This window comes from Chaetura pelagica, unplaced genomic scaffold, assembly GCF_000747805.2.
Source record: "Chaetura pelagica isolate M959 unplaced genomic scaffold, ChaPel_1.0 scaffold595, whole genome shotgun sequence".
In the NCBI taxonomy this organism is placed as follows: domain Eukaryota; kingdom Metazoa; phylum Chordata; class Aves; order Apodiformes; family Apodidae; genus Chaetura; species Chaetura pelagica.
In genome coordinates this window covers 532,220-549,857 of record NW_009953221.1, presented here as the reverse complement: position 1 = coordinate 549,857, position 17,638 = coordinate 532,220, and the positions used below count along the sequence as shown (strand labels likewise).

At 39.2% G+C, this 17,638-nt stretch overlaps 1 protein-coding gene across 1 annotated transcript in view; it reads right to left on the bottom strand.

Annotated features, from left to right (window-relative positions):
- Nucleotides 1-17,638, bottom strand: part of EPS15L1 (epidermal growth factor receptor pathway substrate 15-like 1) — a 34,386-nt gene that overhangs the window by 2,251 nt on the left and 14,497 nt on the right. Inside the window, exons 20-23 of the mRNA XM_009997801.1 lie at nucleotides 16,619-16,679; nucleotides 16,175-16,257; nucleotides 14,940-15,072; nucleotides 2,464-2,669 (exon numbers count right to left, since the gene is read on the bottom strand). Of these exons, the coding sequence (XP_009996103.1) occupies nucleotides 2,464-2,669; nucleotides 14,940-15,072; nucleotides 16,175-16,257; nucleotides 16,619-16,679 (483 nt within the window). The remainder of the gene's footprint in view (nucleotides 1-2,463; nucleotides 2,670-14,939; nucleotides 15,073-16,174; nucleotides 16,258-16,618; nucleotides 16,680-17,638) is intronic.

Sequence of the window (17,638 nt, the reverse complement as noted above, 5' to 3'; positions counted from 1 at the left end):
ATTTAATACAACAACATTTTTCTGCACGTGTGCAGGTTTCAAGAAGTCTGTAAATATCTATGACATAGCTGGCATTTCATTAAAATCACTTCTTTTTTTTCCAGAAGTACAGTTAGACCCAAGGCATGAGGAAAACAGACTGCAGTGAAACTATTCAAATCACAAAAAGCTGCACTGACTTGTGTTCACTAAATTACCAGCTTATATGGAGAGAAAAAACTTCAGTTTAGTTCTAAGTCCTCTGTTTCTTGGAAACTTCAACACTTTATGTTGGCAGAAAGACTGCATTTCTTGTTGTTCTGTAAACTGAAGCTGGAACCTAGAAATACCTGAAATGTGACCGACCAAAAGTCTTTGGTTTGTTCCAAGGAGTAATTTTTAATGCCAGTGGAAAAGTTAAGGATGCAATGAGAACACACTTAAAACTCTGGGTGCTTGAATTTGCCAGAATCTTAAAAAAAAAAAAAAGCGCCACATTCTTCTAGAGTGCTACCAGTATCTACTGAAGATCCTCATGTTAACTTATTTGCAACAGAATTCCATTTAAAAAATCAGGTTATTCAGTCATTCAAACCTACATTTCTGTTCTCAGATTCCATGGACTCAAACTATGTGTCAAAAAACCTTCTGTAATTAAAATTGTTTTTCATTTCCTCTATGAACAAAATTTCCCAACTATCAGGCAGAGAAAAGCACAATATTTTTGCTGACTAGAAGGTAACTAGTCCACCTCAGGACTTCAGACAGGATTAGGAATTATCCAGTGTAGCAATGTAATTGTATTATAAACAAGAAAAAAACCAACAACCCCAAAGTGAGAAGAACAAGGACCAAGTCCTCTCTTTCCAGCCAAATTCAGTTAACACTCTTTTTTTCCTTATAGCAGTAGAAAGCAATTCACAAACAAAATTAATTTGGTGCCACTGAAATGTAATTATAAATGGCTACTGCTCAAGATCTCATTATTCCTTCTTTTTCCTTATCTTCTACAGTTAATCTCATCTCCATAAAACCTGATGGCAAAGCAAATTTAACACTAGGGCAACCACTGGGATGAGGACCAGAGATTTTGGTTAATTATTTGATACAATCACTCAGGGTAAGCCACACTTTTCACTTAAGAAATGCAGTCTGTGAGTAAGACAAGAGCTGGATAAAACACACTCCACTCCAGGATTTGTCTCTCATTGAAGGAAGGAATTCAATGTTGGTCAAGAAATTTCAGATAAAGCAAGTTTTGTGTCTTATTTTTATTAAGAATGTCACCAGTTTGTACACAATCACAGAACTGAACTGTGCAAATTCAACAGGCTGGTACTAGCTGTGGCAGAACATACATAACACCTTCAAATTGGATGTCTTCAGTATCAGAGATAAATTAAAGCACTGAGGGCAGCTAAAAGTATGCACAGGTGACCTCAACTAACAATATCAAATATGGAAGTGATACACATTCACTCTTCACTTCTAGAACTAGGGGTAAAAACCATCAAAAAGAAGCAACCTGAATGATTCAGCTGGAAGATCTCCACTTGTTGAACACTGAGCTGTGTCCATCAGGGTTAAGTAACAGATTAAGTTGGCAATTTTACTGCATGGCAACGTGACAGAACAAAAAACACATGAAAGGAGGGAGAAGCCTGAGGCTGTGGATGGAACAGATTTCTATCTACTCATGGAAGCAGTAAGAACCACACTACTACTACAGTTACAACGTTTCCAACTCAGTAAGGAACTTGCCAGCACTAAAAACAAAGCCAGGCTTTTAGAAACCCTGATGTTTTTTAATGAATAGGTACTTGGCTTTGCTTTCAAACCTTCTGATACTGACAATTCTGTACTGGTACTATACAACAATTTTGTTTTCTTTGTCTAACAAGGGCTTTTCTACCATATCAGTAATTGGAATAAAAACTCAACAGCTAAATTTTCAGTCTCTGTCTCATATTTGTATCTTTTATGACCACATTCCATCATACACAGCAAACATTGTGACAGGATTGTCAGACCTTTTTCACAAACAATTACAAAATACTTTTCTGGACTCTTTTCCTTCAAGGATTTGCTTCTCAGGATATGGTGAAATTGCTATATAAATGTTTTTAACAATTGTTTTTGACTCTTTACAGCATTGGCTCCCAAAAATCAGTTTACAAAATAGCCTCCATGCAACAAAAACAATACACAAGTTCTGCTACAAAGAATTTGTGAGTAAAGGCACACTGTACTAAAGTAATTTAAATGCAAGTAAACCCTTGAAAATTTGGTATGAAATTTCTTTTTCTTTTATTGAAATAATGCCTTTTTATTACAGAAATATTAATACAAAAACAATGAGGACAGCATGAAGGTACTAAGAGACAGAAGCCAGTGAACAGTAGGTTTGCAGTGAAAACAAAACCCAAGAGATTGCTGCAAGCAGAGCAGAAAGTGGTTTGCTCAGAGACAATGAACTTAACTTACAGAGCTGAAGTCTGCAAACCCCAAGGAAGAGTCTTTAGAAGTTTTACTTGAAGAGGAGGGAGCAAATGGATCTTTTCCACTAAATGGGTCCCCAAACCCCTTTTTACTTTGAAACGGGTCACTGCTGTCAGCCCCAAATGGCTGGAATGGATCATGGGGCTTGGGAAAATCTGCAGACCCCAGGTGGCTTACAGGAGTACTTTTACCTGGAAAGTTTAGGAAAACAAAACAAAACAAAAGGAGAAAAAGAGAAGTTACTTACCATGGACAATGCAAACCCCTTATATAGGAAACTGTGCTGACACACTTTAGCATCATCCATTCTTCCTGGGGTGCTTTAAAATTTCACTCACTCTAATGATACTCAGTTCTCAATGCACATCATCTCCAACAGCTTTTTAATTTAAACAGATGTATTATCTTATTTATACATACTGCAACATTAACACCATCCAGATTTTAAATTATAAACCCCAATGTATTGACATCTGCTGAGAAGAATTTGACAAGTATGACTTCAGTTAATTTTCCAGGATTAGAGACATTTAAGACTTAAGTTTGGGATTATCTAAAAGACAATATACTTTAAAATACATATCACTGGAGATAAATAATCAGTCATGTTAAATAGAAACAAATAGTAACTTTATCTGTGACTTTACAGAATGCATGCATTCATTTAGGTTTTATTCCTGGAAAGAGTTTATCTTTCTACTACTACAAGGGAGAAGAGACCGATTAAGAATCACCTTGTTCTGGGGTGCTTGTTGGGCAACCCCCCTCTTGCAGGTGATTGCTTGTTCTTACATTCCACCCCAACAACAAATGAAATCACAGCAATTATTGTGTATGGTCATAAATAATGGTTGTGCATTTTATTTGTTGCAACCTCCATGGTTAATCTTTAAATCCCCTTGCAAAATGTGCTACTTTATCAGGTCAAATAACTAAACAGATACATGTACATTTTTTCTCTTTAAAAATAAAGATTGCTCCTGACAGGTACACAACCCAGCTTTCAGGGAAAATATTCCTTGGATGAACAATCCTGATTATAATGTGCACCTAGCAAATGATAAAGGAAAATCTAGAAACATTTTTAAATGAAAAACATTCACAACTTCTTGTGGAACAACCTGAATTCCGTCCATGATTTGCGTTAATAAAGTATCTTTTTTGAAACATCCAATTCTTTGAACTGTCCTTTCATAGGAAACTTAGAATTTATTCACATCAGGATATACACACCAGGAAAGCACAGAGAAATGGAGTAAAAATCCCAAATTTCAGCATATGTACTTGGCATGTCTAAGACACACCCGAGAGCTTTTAAGAAGCTCGTTGCTCATGAACTTTATATTTGCTCAAATCTGTGGAAATCCTTATTTGTCAAAGAGGAATAGAGATCAGCAAACCTGCACTTGATATCCCCCAGCAGCCTGGCTTCACCTGCCATTAAATCTCAGCTCAGCCAAAAGTCCATCTCCCCTGTGCTCAGCTTGCCAGACATCCTGCCTTCTGCCACCAGCAGCTCCACAGGTGCTGGTGGCACCTCCTTAATGACGGAATGGATTCCTTAATGAAGGAAGGAGCCACACAGCTCTTATGTGATTAGTGCTAACATCAGACCTGGGCCTTAGGACCACCTGCAGGCACCCTGCTCCAGGGAAAATGGGAAGAGAGAAAGTCCACAGCTGAGCAAGCAGCAAGAGGCACAGAAACAAGACACATGCAGGAGGAGACACAACTGGATTTGTTTTGTCTTAAAGAGTATCCAAGGTATGACAGTCCTGCAGGCAAAGCCTCCATCAAGAAAAGGCTACTGGATTTAAGATTTTCCCAAGAAAGATTTACCTTAGATGATCTGTAACATTTTAAAAACTTAATACTCTGGGCTGCCTAGGGAACTTGTGCATCAGGTTTGAGAAATGGTTTCTAGAAATCACATTGCTTTGAAGCTGGAGGATCAATGACACCTCAAAGTTCACTCCAGTACCATTTTTCATGGTTCAGGATGTGGTCCATTCCTAGTTAAGAGATGTGGCAAGGATATACAGATACTCATATTAGCAACCACAGGCTGGACTTCAAAAGTCGGGCAGATCAGACGAGTGATTTGTCCTTTATGGAAGGAAGTGACAAAATTCACAGGAAATACCAGGAGCATTTGCTCTCCCCACCAGCATGGACCCTCCTCCATCCCAGTTGTCAAACTGTCCTTCCTATCAACAGAGGCCACATTCTGGTCTCTGAACTGGGCTGCTGGATTTCAGCTCAATCACCACTACAGCCACCTTCAGCCACAGCTACACAGCACCAGGGAGCTCAGGAAAACTGGTAAGAGATCAGTAACTAAGTCCTGTGTGTGTAATTCTTCAGGCCAACCACAGAACTGGTTGGCGTAGAAGGGACCTTCAAGATCATCTAGATCAAATCCCCCTGCATGGGCAGGGACACCTCCCACCAGCCCAGGTTGCTCCAAGCCCCATCCAACCTGCCCTTCAACACTGCCAGGGATGGGGCAGCCACAGCTTCCCTGGGCAACCTGGGCCAGGCTCTCACCACCCTCACAGGAAAGAATTCCCTCCTCATGTCCAGCATAAATTTCCCTCCTTCAAAAGCAACTTCTTTTCAATTACAAAGAAAATTAAAATAGCTACATTTCTAATTTAAGGTCAAGGCAAAACAAGAGCCCTCTATGTTTTTTCATCTCCTTCCTCTATTGCCAGTTACCAGCAAAACAAAAATCCCCTGTGAATCCTTCACCCTACACTGCCCCAAACCAATTCTGATTGATGAAAGCAAAACTGGCCCATTTTAAGCTACCTTCTTCTTAGGCTAGAGCTTCAGTTGCCAAAGCCATGTTGTAGAACTGGTGACTCGTAATGCAAACTCAGGGTTTGCAATGCATTTGCTCAGCAAACCTCTTTGTTCTAGGTGCCCTGTTCATGTTTTTGCTCAAAGCCCCTGGTGGTTTCAGAACCTACACAACAAGCATCAGAGTCTGCTCGTGCTTCATCTTCACAACAGATCACAAAGAATAACTTTCCTGCAGAGGAAATGTCACACTGAATACTAGAGTTACTGCTAATCATATTGAAAAAAATTCATTTTAAGTCCTGAGTCCCATTATCTTCAGCTCCTTGTATGTTAAAGAATAGCAGAGGGCTTCAATTATATTTTGAAGAACAGGTGAAGCAGAAAATCCTTATAAAAATCAGGTTTATTTTTGTAAAGTAATTTTAGGGGCAATGGCCAAGCTGAATCTGCCACTCCTGGCACCCATGACAGGGTCCCCAAGGAGCTCTCTCTTTCACTACACTTTGTATGTTGCTTAGAGTTTGTTTCCCCCCTGCCAGACTCAGCAAACAGGGGCCTGGCAGAAATTTGTCTGGTGCAGTTAGACCTCCCCATTTACTAATTTATTGGCCACAAATTAGTAATTAGTAACAAATTAGTAACCACACCAGAATTATCTTCCTGACATCCTTTCTGGCTTACACCAAGTGTGAATCTCCCAGTGCAGTGTGTGTATATTTAATAAAGACTTTTGCATTCCCATGTTTAGTATGTCAAGAACATGAGGACAGTATTTCTAGACCATACAGCAAAAATACCCAAACTGCATTAAAAAGTCACCAACTGAACTGAAGGACATTGGTAAAATCATAACCTTGAATATATTCTCTTAGGAGTAACTGAGATTGCAACCATCTCACATTCACTGGAGATTAAAAACCGTTACACTTTTAAATGATGCTGCTCCTTTTTTCTGAGGTATGGCAGGAAAAAAGTACAGGCAAACAGTTGTAACCTTTGCTTATTTGATTTTTTCTGCTAATAGTTTCAGGGGAAAAAAATTCAGAAAAAAGCAAAACAGGTCCTATTCTGAAACCACAGCAGTTTCAGCAGTTACCCAAGTGGTGCACCCAAACCACACCGAGGACTCACTTCAGCAAAAAGAGATGATGAACAAAATGGTTTACCACAGCAAATGCTGTTAACTTGTAGTGAACTCCACCCATACGAAGGGTTTATCTAACTTCATACCCCAGCACAAACTTGGGGCTTGAGATTTACAGTTCAAATTACATCTCACTGGCACGACACAATTAGAAATGCGTGTCCCTAAATGACAAGATATTGACAACGAAACAGTGAAGTGAAACATTTCTATTTTCCTCTGTATTTTGAGTTTGGAGAATGGTCTGACCTTTCTGCTTAGATAATTATCCTAATTGAATGATAAGAAACAGTATGTTTTCATGTGTTTGAAGAGCAGATGATGCATGTACACATGGCAGAGCTGAGCTGACATGACTTTAAACTTTCACTAAACAACTAGTCCTTTCCAGGAAACTTTCTAAAGTGAAAAATAAGAAGCCATGTGAGAAGTAGTGATAGTGTGAGTTAAGTCCATACCTGAAATTACATTTGAACATATAATACCAGGGTTCCTATCTCTCACATCTTTTCTATGCCAGAGGAAGTGTTACTTGACAAAACTTCGGAGACTCTGCAGTACAAGGTGCCTCCCAGCACATCTTTCTCTTCACACTTTACCAAACTTTATGTATCATTCCTAACTTCCTCAGCTCTTTACCACCCTTGTTAAATTATCCAGCTCCTCCACTGCTGCAGAATAAGTTTAATAAACTGTGAACTTCCAGAACTTATAGAAAAGGTATTACTAGCTTTCAAAATGTGCCTGAAGGTTAAATTAAAACCAAATTTCTACAGAATATTCAGGAGTTATTTGTCCTGCACTGAAATTCAAACTCAATGTTTGGCTAGAAAGCTCTTTGCAAAAAATCACATGTATTTTTAGTAACAGAAGGAAGAATTTTTCCTATGCAAAAAACCCTCTTGAAACAGTTTTTGCTTAATATTTGCAAAATCTGCACCTTGAACCAGCCTGTAACTCTGCAAACCTTTGCTTAAGAGAAACGTTCTGAGAACTGTAGATTTCTTGAAAGGTGAGAGGAGGATTCGTTGCATACGCAGCCCAACAATCTGTTCTGAAACAGATTCTGAACAACCTCTTTCAACCATCAGTACTGAAATATCTTGACAGTGAGAGATCAGCACAAACAACCAAATCAAAGCGTGAGTGGAATTTTTAGTTTGTGGCTGGGCAGGTGCTCCACCCATGAGTCATTTATCCTACACAACAAGGGATGCCTGTGTCCTGAAGCAACTGTCAGCTCTTCTAGAAGGCATGAAAAATAATAATTAAAAAAAAAAAGTCTTAGTGTCAGTCAGAAACTTTTGAGGCTGAATTTTTCACTCTTGGCTGGGTGGGGGGAAATAAATCAAGGTAAACAGGCACTGTGCTGCTTGTGAATAACCTTGGGTAGTGAAGCAGCTCTAAGGAAACAGGTGTGTGGTCCCACTCATATAAACAGAACTCTCCTCTACTCCTGTGATCACCCAATGACTAAAGATCAGAACTTTGCACTGTCCTCCAGATCAAATGATTGTTCCCCACAACTTGAATAAGCCCTGAAAATAAATGCAAGGGAATTATTCTTTTTTTTTTTTTCTGATGGGTTCATACAATTCTTTTGTTTGGTCTCCTGATTGCAGAGCTTGTACCTAACATGGCTTCTTTCTCCTTAACATTATCTCACTAAAAACCCTGAAACAATTTCCACTCAAATTTCTATCCTGGGGATATGGTACCATGGTGCAGGTCAAAAGAAATGGCCACAGGAATATGATGTGTTTAAACACTGAGGATTCACAAGACATCACTTTCCTTGAACAAATGAAATCAGTAAGTGCACACAACAAAGCTTTCAGGCTTTTGCTTGCATGGCTTTTAAGCAAGATACTGAAGAAAGTGTATTATTTTTCATCTAATTGAGACATTGAAGACAGTTTAGGCACACAAACTGCACTGAAACACATTTAGATGGCCAATTAAAAAGTAGCAAAGATCTGTGCTCTTTTTTCCTCCCTGACAACTGTCAACATGAAGTCAGTGTGAACTAGCAGTGCTCTTGTACTGTTTCACAGATGAAAAATAAATCTAAGATGGCACAAACAGTAAAACCATAAAATGCCTTACATTTAGAGAAGTAGCACATATGAAAAAGAACTATATTTATCATTGACAAAGGAGGAGGAAGCATCAAATACAAAGGAAGACAGCAGCAGCAGAGGGCTGTACAAACACTGCCTTTCTGTGAGCTGCCTGCATTGCCCTCCTGATCTGTGCAAGCACAGAGGTGGCTGGCAGCACTGAGCTGCTGATGGTGCACACGAGTAAGAGGCATCTAAAATGGTTACAGGGCTGCAAAAACATGCCACAGAGTCAGTCTAGCTCCAAAGTTAGACAATCATGGTCCAAGGAAGCCTGGAATGTATGGGCATCCCCCATCTGGGTATCCACCCAGCAACCAGACTAGTGAGAACAGGCCAAAGGATACTCACCCAAAACTAGAGAATTATGATTTCTGCAGATTACAATATGCACCAGAACTAAGAGAGTTTTCAGATTGGTTCAATTAAATATCAAGATCCTGAAGATGTTGACAGATCTTTAACAGATCTTAAAGCCCTGACCCCTTTTCATTTCTATTCAAGGCAGCAACAGCTTCAGATATCACTTCTCTTCATCTGCCAACTGGCAAGATGAAAAAAATAGGGCTTGATCAGCCAGATTTTGCTAAAGTAGGTTGGGGCCTTTCCTGACTTCATTGGTGGGACAGGAAAATAAAGCTAACAGTTTAACAATTTGTGATTTGGTAAAAATACTGAACCCTAACACCTTGGTTGGTTAAATAATGTCTTGTCAATAACTATTATTTGGTAATAATTGATAGTCACTCCTACTAAATACTGTGCAGACCCTTGTGCTCACACAGGTCTTCTGGGGCTCCACACAAGCCAGTCACCCCTGAGGGACTAAAATCATACTTCCTAAATCAAGGGAAGGCTGGTTAGTTCCCTAGTTTGTCTTCTCAAGGCTTTATCCAATATTTTGACATTTCAGAAACACTACTAGTCATAAAAAACAATGTGAGAACAGAATGGCAGCCCTTAGCTCAAAGTCAGAGGTGTTAACCACTGACCTCTGAAATGCCAATGTACAAATTCAGTTTCCATCATATATCAGAGCTACAAAGAATAAATGGATCATAAAACAAAGCCAGGGTTCTTTGACAAACTCGCTGTGTGCCACCTGGAATAATAATTTCCCAATATAATTTATTTTAAAACCTGTATTCCAAGTGGCAGCTAAATAAATTCACTAATGTATTTATTACACAAAATCAATTCAATATCTAGTCCTTTGAATTCCAAGCTATATTTTTCTGCTACTTATGTATTGGCATCCCAAAGAAAACCTGAACTTTTAAAAGAAGTACATTTGCATTGAGGAGGTTCACTATTAGTACCACAGCCACCACCTCTATTAGTCACTAATATCCAATCCATTTAATAGAAATTACATTTGAGTACATTCAATATATTTTATTAAATGTATCCTATTAAATGCATTTAACAGAAAATACAGCTTTTAAAAAGCTAGACTGATAGGGCTTCCATATTCTTTCAAGGTTAAAAAGGTCAAAACCACTATAAGAAGCAATAAAAATTTAGAAGAGGTTGAAGGTTACACACTGGTTAGTGGTGAAGGTTCCTCCACTAATATCACTGGTTACCAGTGCTGTTATAACCGCAATGTGGAATGGATGGGGCTGCATCTGAAGGAAGTGGTAAGGGTGGGGCAGAAGCAGTAGGTCTCACGATCAAAGCACTAGAGCATTGAATTTTACTTATAACCCAATCACTGACACCCACACAGCAACTTCCTGTACTTTAAAAAAAAAAAAAGAAAAAAAAATAAGAAAAAAAAAATCTGTTTCTCTCTTTTTGTAATCAACAACTTTTACCTAGAAACTAGTTAGCGGTGAACTCTGACTGATTTCAATCTGCAGCTCATGGCAGAAAACAGAATTGTTGGCCTGTGAGAACCTAGAAAAACCATTTTAACTGACAGGTTTCAGTGTATCAGCTCTTGCAGACTTTATTCTTAATTCCACCCAAGTCCTGCAAAACCCAAGAACTAGGCTTCAGAAATATCAAGTGGCTTTTATAAATATAAACTAATATAAACTTCTGTTCACTAGTGCTAAACACTGCAGGTAATCCTCTATGACAGAAAATAAAATGTGCTTATAAATCTACAAAACTTAGCTATGTTTTAGGACAGCTTGAGAAAATAATTAGCACTGAAATGTAGGTCCCTGTGGCTTGGCTTAAGTCTGTCAATACACACTACTATTATTTTTGTTAGCACAAATATTTCATATTGTCTTGTTTTCTGTTTATCATCACCCATCATGCAAAGTTTATGCCTGCTCACATCTGGATAATTTCTTGGTGCATTTTTGAGCATTACTCAAGATGCAGCATCCATGTAAGAAACCTTCAAGTGCTCCAGTACCACCCGGTGAACATCAAATTACTTGAGCAAAGTCCCACAGGAACTGTACGAAACCTCCAGTCCATTGGGACCTTCACAGACTACAAACACATTCCTGAAGAGAAAGAACATACAAATACTTCCCTGGGGATTTTTGTTGGAACAGTCCAGTCAGAAGAGCTAAACACCTTTTCAACTGATTTTTCTCAACCTAAAAGGAGAATCTTAAACTAGGTAAGGCACAGACACTGATTTTCCAAACCTTTGCATGCAATAAAGATGTGTTGGAGCTCTGAGGTGCACTGGTACCCAGGCTTGCTGCTTCTAAAACACCTTTTTCCTTGCCATTCTCTGTTTTGGTTCATAGATTTATTAGCCTTCCTCCAATTAGCTTTAAAGATTATGCACTTTGTTTTTAAACAGTTGCACAATAGGGCATTTAATTAGAAAAACAAACAGGAGATTTTTCTTGGATCAAGTAAGGATCAGTTTAAGACCAAGTAACATCTAAAAGATCTTGCAGACTCTGGTTCAGAAAAGAGGGTGAGAAAGAAGGAAAATGATTTATGAAGAACAAAACAAGTATAAGCCTGAGATTTGGCCTAAGATACAGCTTCAAGGAAATAATCTCAAGACTGCCAACCTATTCTAAACTTAAGTTTTTGAGAAGGGTCAGATACGGATCTCAAGGGTGTTTAATCCATGCTACACACTCAGTGCTCGCCCATCCTTGCCAGATAGTGACAACAACAAACAGCTGGGAACTGAAGTATCTGCTGATCCCCTCACCAGATCACAGCTGCTTCTCCATGTCCAAGAAAAATGAAAACAAACCAACCAAAGAACCTCCACAACACAAGCAGCCAGCAAACAGGTCAGGATTTACAAGGCAGACAATGATTACCCACTGCAATCCTGCTGCTGACAAAGCTGGAAGCAGCAGAAAAATTCCCTCAAGCATGGTCTGAAGACTGTTTCCAGTGCCTTGGTAAGAGAGCAGCTCCTCTGAACTACACTTTTCAAGGTACATTTGAAGGCCTGTAGATCTGACCTTCACTAATTGGTAAACAGAGGCAATGTCTGAAGTGCTTCCTTGGCCCCAGGTTCAGTTCCAAAGATTTGCTCTGCCTTTGTTTTTGGGAAGAAAGACCTGATGCACAACTCACTCATCTGGACAAAGCAGACATGTAGGCAAGGTGGGAACTGTGGCACCCTGATTGTCCAGGACACCCTGAAACACCCCTGTGGATCCATCAGACAGTGCTTGCATGTTACAGTTCTCCAAAAAACTTTGTACATAGTAAAGCAATTAAGTGGGAACAACTCCTGGTGGATTTTAGCTTCCCCTGTCAACAACTACATAGGAACCTAGACAATTTTCAATGCTCTGCAAAAATATTTCTTAGTATTTTCCACTTTACTTGTCCACAAAACTCTACAGTCAAGTTTTATATTAGATCTTCATTGCACCAGCCCAACAAAACAAGCAAACCACACAATCCCCCTCAACAGAAAGAACAGTTTTTCTAAAAAAGAGCATGAACTGGGAACAGAAAAGCAAACTGCAGATTTCTCTGGTAATAAGTAGCATTTATCCACCCTTCAGCAAGATCTTTATCACCTGCTTGTTTTTTTAATTAAACAGACCAATGAGAAAGGTAAGAAACAACGGAAGTTTCTTGTCTGTTTTTTCTTCTCTGAGCAGCGTTCCCGTTTCTAACTCACCCTTGTATCTCTTGCTAGAATCGCAGTATTTTACTATATAATTTCTCATGCTTTAAGTAACCACTGAAGATTGCCTTAGTTGTGGAAGGAAGGGAGGAGTGTAACTGCATAAGCACATGAGGCTCATTTGCTTTTTAAAAAAAAAACAACACCCTGCTTTGTTTCCTCCTTAGTCTATTTTACCATAACAACGTTTGCTTTTGGTTGAGCAGCTGAACCTTACAAATATTGTGTTTCCCAAGAAGAGGGGAAGGTAGACATTTAAACCGATTGAAGAGGCTGACTGAAGGCTGAGTGCACACATCTAAATTCAAAACAAATTACTAAAGCCAAGTGTCCTCCAAAATTCCTCAGCATGTACAAAGCAGGGAATGATGAGACCTAAATCCCAAAAAGCCCATGGAGGTGAGTCCATCCCACAGCATGTATTTCTCACCTTTGCTGCTGCTATTACACTGTAGTTGGCAGGAATAATCATGTTTCAAACAAGAAATAGAAAGAAACCACATGAAAGAGATAATACAGGTATATTTAGTATTTGTTTGACTCATTCGACTTTATACAGGCCCTTGAAACACTCCATTACTCTAGGCAGATACTCTCTAAAAAGATGATCACTTACACACTTTCCTTGAAAACCTAATGAAGAAGAAAGAAAAATAATTCACAATGGCAAGATCACCTTCAGCTTTGGTATTTCTGCTTCTATTAAACTGTGTCCTATTGATATTTGTCAACATTACATATTATGGGGTTTTAATCACTAAAGACTCTAGAACCTCAAGAGTAGAAATTACTTACAAAAGCAAGCTTGGGAGACAATGCTTCAAGAACTTTTCCTCAATCCTAGAGCATTTCCTCACAAATTGTCATCTCTACTCACCTCCACAGAACCTGAGCATTTGATTTCAGTGTTTCAGTGTGCATCATCTCTTCTTGAGCACAGTAAACCACAGTAAATGGAACAAAGTAATGCTGCTGTAATGGCCTGCTTATGATTCTACTGTGGTAAGTAGTATTCTCCAAACCTTGGATCAATCTATGGGATAGTTAATGAGATCTTCAGGATGCCCTGGTAATAGAAAGCACTCTTCACACTATCCAAGGAGCTAGTTCTAGCATAACTGGTTTGCAAAACCAGTCAACAATACCTGTTGTTAGAAACAGGATGGGTGCAGGGTGCATTCTTTTCTCCAAAATGCAACAGCAGAGAAGCTGACAAGCCACATATTTAGACAGGGAGACATTAATAATGGAGCTGTTTATTTTGTGTCATGCTTTCTAACACTGTCAGTGGATACATGACAATACCAGATGTTGACCCATGTCTGGTGCAAAGTTCTGTGCCAAATTCTTTGCCCATTCATCAGAAGAACCCAGCTTTTTGTTTATTTTTTAAGCCAACTAGATGTTCACTGCTGGTCTTAACTGAACTACAGCACTGTTGTTAAAAGGAGACTTGAAACTAACAACTCTAAGTGGCTTCAGTTCTTAAAACAGTTTCACTGTTTTGAATATTTTGAAAATAAACTCTAGGGAGAGGACAAACAAGTAGAAGTTGAATTTCCATTAAAAGAGATCTTATTTTCCATTCAGGACATTCACACATCTTTAAGAATTTCCATACATAATGGACTTGAAACAAAAACAAGCCATATATTCAGATTTTAGATGTGTTCTGGTTTGTAATTAATCCAGCAATGTGTGAACACAGAAGTGATCATACCTGGACCAAACAGGACAGGTCTATCTAGCTCTGTGCCCTGTTCTTGTCAGTATCTAGTGGCAGATGCCTCAGGAAGAACATCAAAAGGTAAAGACAGAGTCATGCCCCAGACTACCCTGCAGACATTCAGCAACACAGGAGCCAGAAGTACTTTGGCTTTTGGCAGACCCTGTTGCCCCTGTTGGATTTCTCTTCTACAAATCATCTAGTTCTTTTTTAAGCCCATGTTAAATTTTTGCATCCAATACATTCTCTGGCAAAAAAACAGCCAAAAACCAAACCAACCAACCAAAACCCCCATATTTACTGATCTCATTTGTTGCCTACTTGGAAAAGACATTTTTTCCCCCTTCTTTCCCTGCCACAAGTCATTTTACAGTTCTGTCATACCACTCCCTAATCATGTTTACCAGCCTGAAGAGATCCAGTTTGGTTTCCTGACAATTTCTGCCAATTTATTAATAATCTCACACCTTTCTCCACGGTTGAAATATAAAATAATGAAATGGAAGACTCTCAACTTCTCCTTAGGTCCAATAATATACAGAAAAGTGGGGGAATTGACTATCAAAAAAAACCAACACTCCTTACCACTGGGTGGCTTGGGTCGTGGAGGGACATTTTTCTTTGGTGGCAATGCTGGTGTGTCTGATTTGCTTTTGAAAGGGTCATCTGAGAATCCCACCCCTCCAAAAGAGGAGGCAAAGGGGTCTGAAGCTACTGACTACATGAGAAAAAAAGAAAAAGAACATAAGCACATTGCAGATATGTTGTTTTTTTTTCATGAAGGCTACAAGTTAACTCAAGTAAAAGCACGAACTTCATAAAAATGAGGACATTTCCAGAAAATGTCAGTGGTGTGAGGCTAACACCCCCTGACAGAGGTGTTAGGAGTTAATTAACATTCAAAAGTAGTTACTTAATCACTTCAGTACTTCTAGAACTTTTGGTCCCAGCAAAAAGCTGATGAGAAAAATAAAAGGAAGTAAAACTCTACTTTTTCTATTTGGCAATGAAGAGTCATTCCACAGCCTGGCCTTCACTCTGATGAACAGAACCATGATAGAAAGTCGAAAAACATGGTGGGTTGCAGAATGAAGAGCTGGATAACTTGATTCCAAAGCTTTTCCTAAGTTACATACAACTATTTGTCTTTTTTTGTAAAATTTCAGGGAAAATTCCCAACCCATAGTTTTGTCATGTTTCCTATATTCAGCCAGCTCTTGTGAAGGACTCTCCTCTTGATTAAAAAAGGCACCAGAAAGTATGTCATGCAGGGGAACTGATCATCCTGAAAGGAAGAAAGAGGAATTTTGTGGGTAAGCTAAAACTCCCAGTTGGACCATGGCTGAAATTTTACCTCAAGCCAAACCCATCAATACCTGTAAAGTCTGTTGCCACCTAGCGGCAAAAAAGCGGTAAGAAAAATCAGAAAAAAAAGACAAGTTTAACTAGTCGAAGCTTATTTTCTTGTTAAAATTTACTCTAGAGTGTGCAAAAGTGTAATTGTAGAACTAAGTGCAAAAAGCTGGGCAGCTGATGTCAACTGTACATTCCAAACTCCATCTCAGAAAGTGAAGAGCAGCCTGTGACTGATCCAGACCAGGAGGGAAGGACCCAGTTCTACTAGAAACACCCTGTAAACTCAGTTTATACCAAAAAAACCCAACAAAAAACCATCAGGGAACAGCACATCTGGTGAGGTTAATTGGAAAAAAAAATTAACAGAGGTCAGTTGTCAGCTGAGAAGTTACAATTATCTCTTAAAAGACCCCAAACTGTAGATAAATTTTGAAAAGGACAGTTGCTTTCCTTGTAACCTTTACCTTTGACATCTGACTGAAGTCTGCAAATCCCTCACCACTACTGAAAGCACCACTTCCAAATGGATCCAGTGTTCCAAATGGATCTGAAACAGATACAGGAATAAAAAAGCAAAAGTTACTTAAAGTAATACTTCAGAATGATGAAAAATGCTTGGTGTTAATGACCTACAAAACTTGGCAGGTGGTAAAAAACCTTGCATTTTGGCCTGGCATGAGATGTTAGAAGAGAATTCCATAAAACAATAGGTTTTCTACCACTTGTTTGGGGGGGAAAGGGAAAAAAATAATTAAAAAGTATACCATGTATGCAAAGGCTTAATGTTCATAATCCATAAAAGGACCACATGGTATTTGCCAGCAGTTCACAAGAAACTTTGTTCTCAACCCTCTTTTCATAAAGAGATACCTCCTTACTCATCTTCATGAGAAAATTTTTCTTCTTACCTGGACCTTTTGAAGAGACACTGGAAGATGTGAAGGGATCACTGCTTTCAAAAGGGTCAGGCTAAATAAAAACAGACACACATCATTATTGTTCTGTGCACTTGTCTATTTATGCATATCAAAATCTCTTGCTTTAAGACAAATCATTTCCAAGCTCAGGCCTGGCTGTTCAGTGGACACTCAGGAGGGTAAACATTGATTACATGACACTTTTAGTGCATTTGGCTATTGATGGCATTGAACAAAACATCAAGGACCTACAGGTGAAACACATTCAAGTGAAAAGTGTATCACAGTGAAACACAAGCAATACTAGTTACCAGGGCAAAGTAAGAAATTCCACCCAGAAGTGCTCAGGTTTTCAGCAACAGCCCCTGAGCATTCATCAGGTCAGGAATTTCCATTGTTATTAATTCTGAGAGGTTTTGTATCACTGGTTTTAAATAGATGGTGTCTACAGTTGCTCTTCAGTCTGAAAAGTCTGCTGTTACCCAACTGTATTGCAAGGCTTGAACCAACCTCCCATGGGAACACTGCTGTGGCAATACTCAATTAATGCCATAAGGGTGAGGGAAAGGATTAATTAAAAAACAAAACAAGAAGTCTATACTACCTCCCCAAACCATCCACTGTGACTTTTACATTTGACAAACATGTTCATGGAATCACAGAATTGTCAGGGCTGGAAGGCACCTCTAGAGATCACCAAGTCCAACTCCCCTGCTAAAGCAGGATCCCCTGGAGCAGGTCCCACAGGGCTACACCCAGGGGGGTCTTGAGTATCTCCAGATACTCCACAAGGGGACTCCACAACCTCCCTGGGCAGCCTGTCCCAGGGCTCTGTTACCCTCACTGTAAATAATTTTTCCTCATATTTCAGTGGCACTTCCCATGTTCCAGCTTGTGCCCATTGCCCCATATCCTGTCCCTAGGAACTACTGAGCAGACTCTGGCTCCATCCTCCCTGCACCCACCCTTTAGATAGATACAGGCATTGATAAGGTATCAATGATAGGGTAT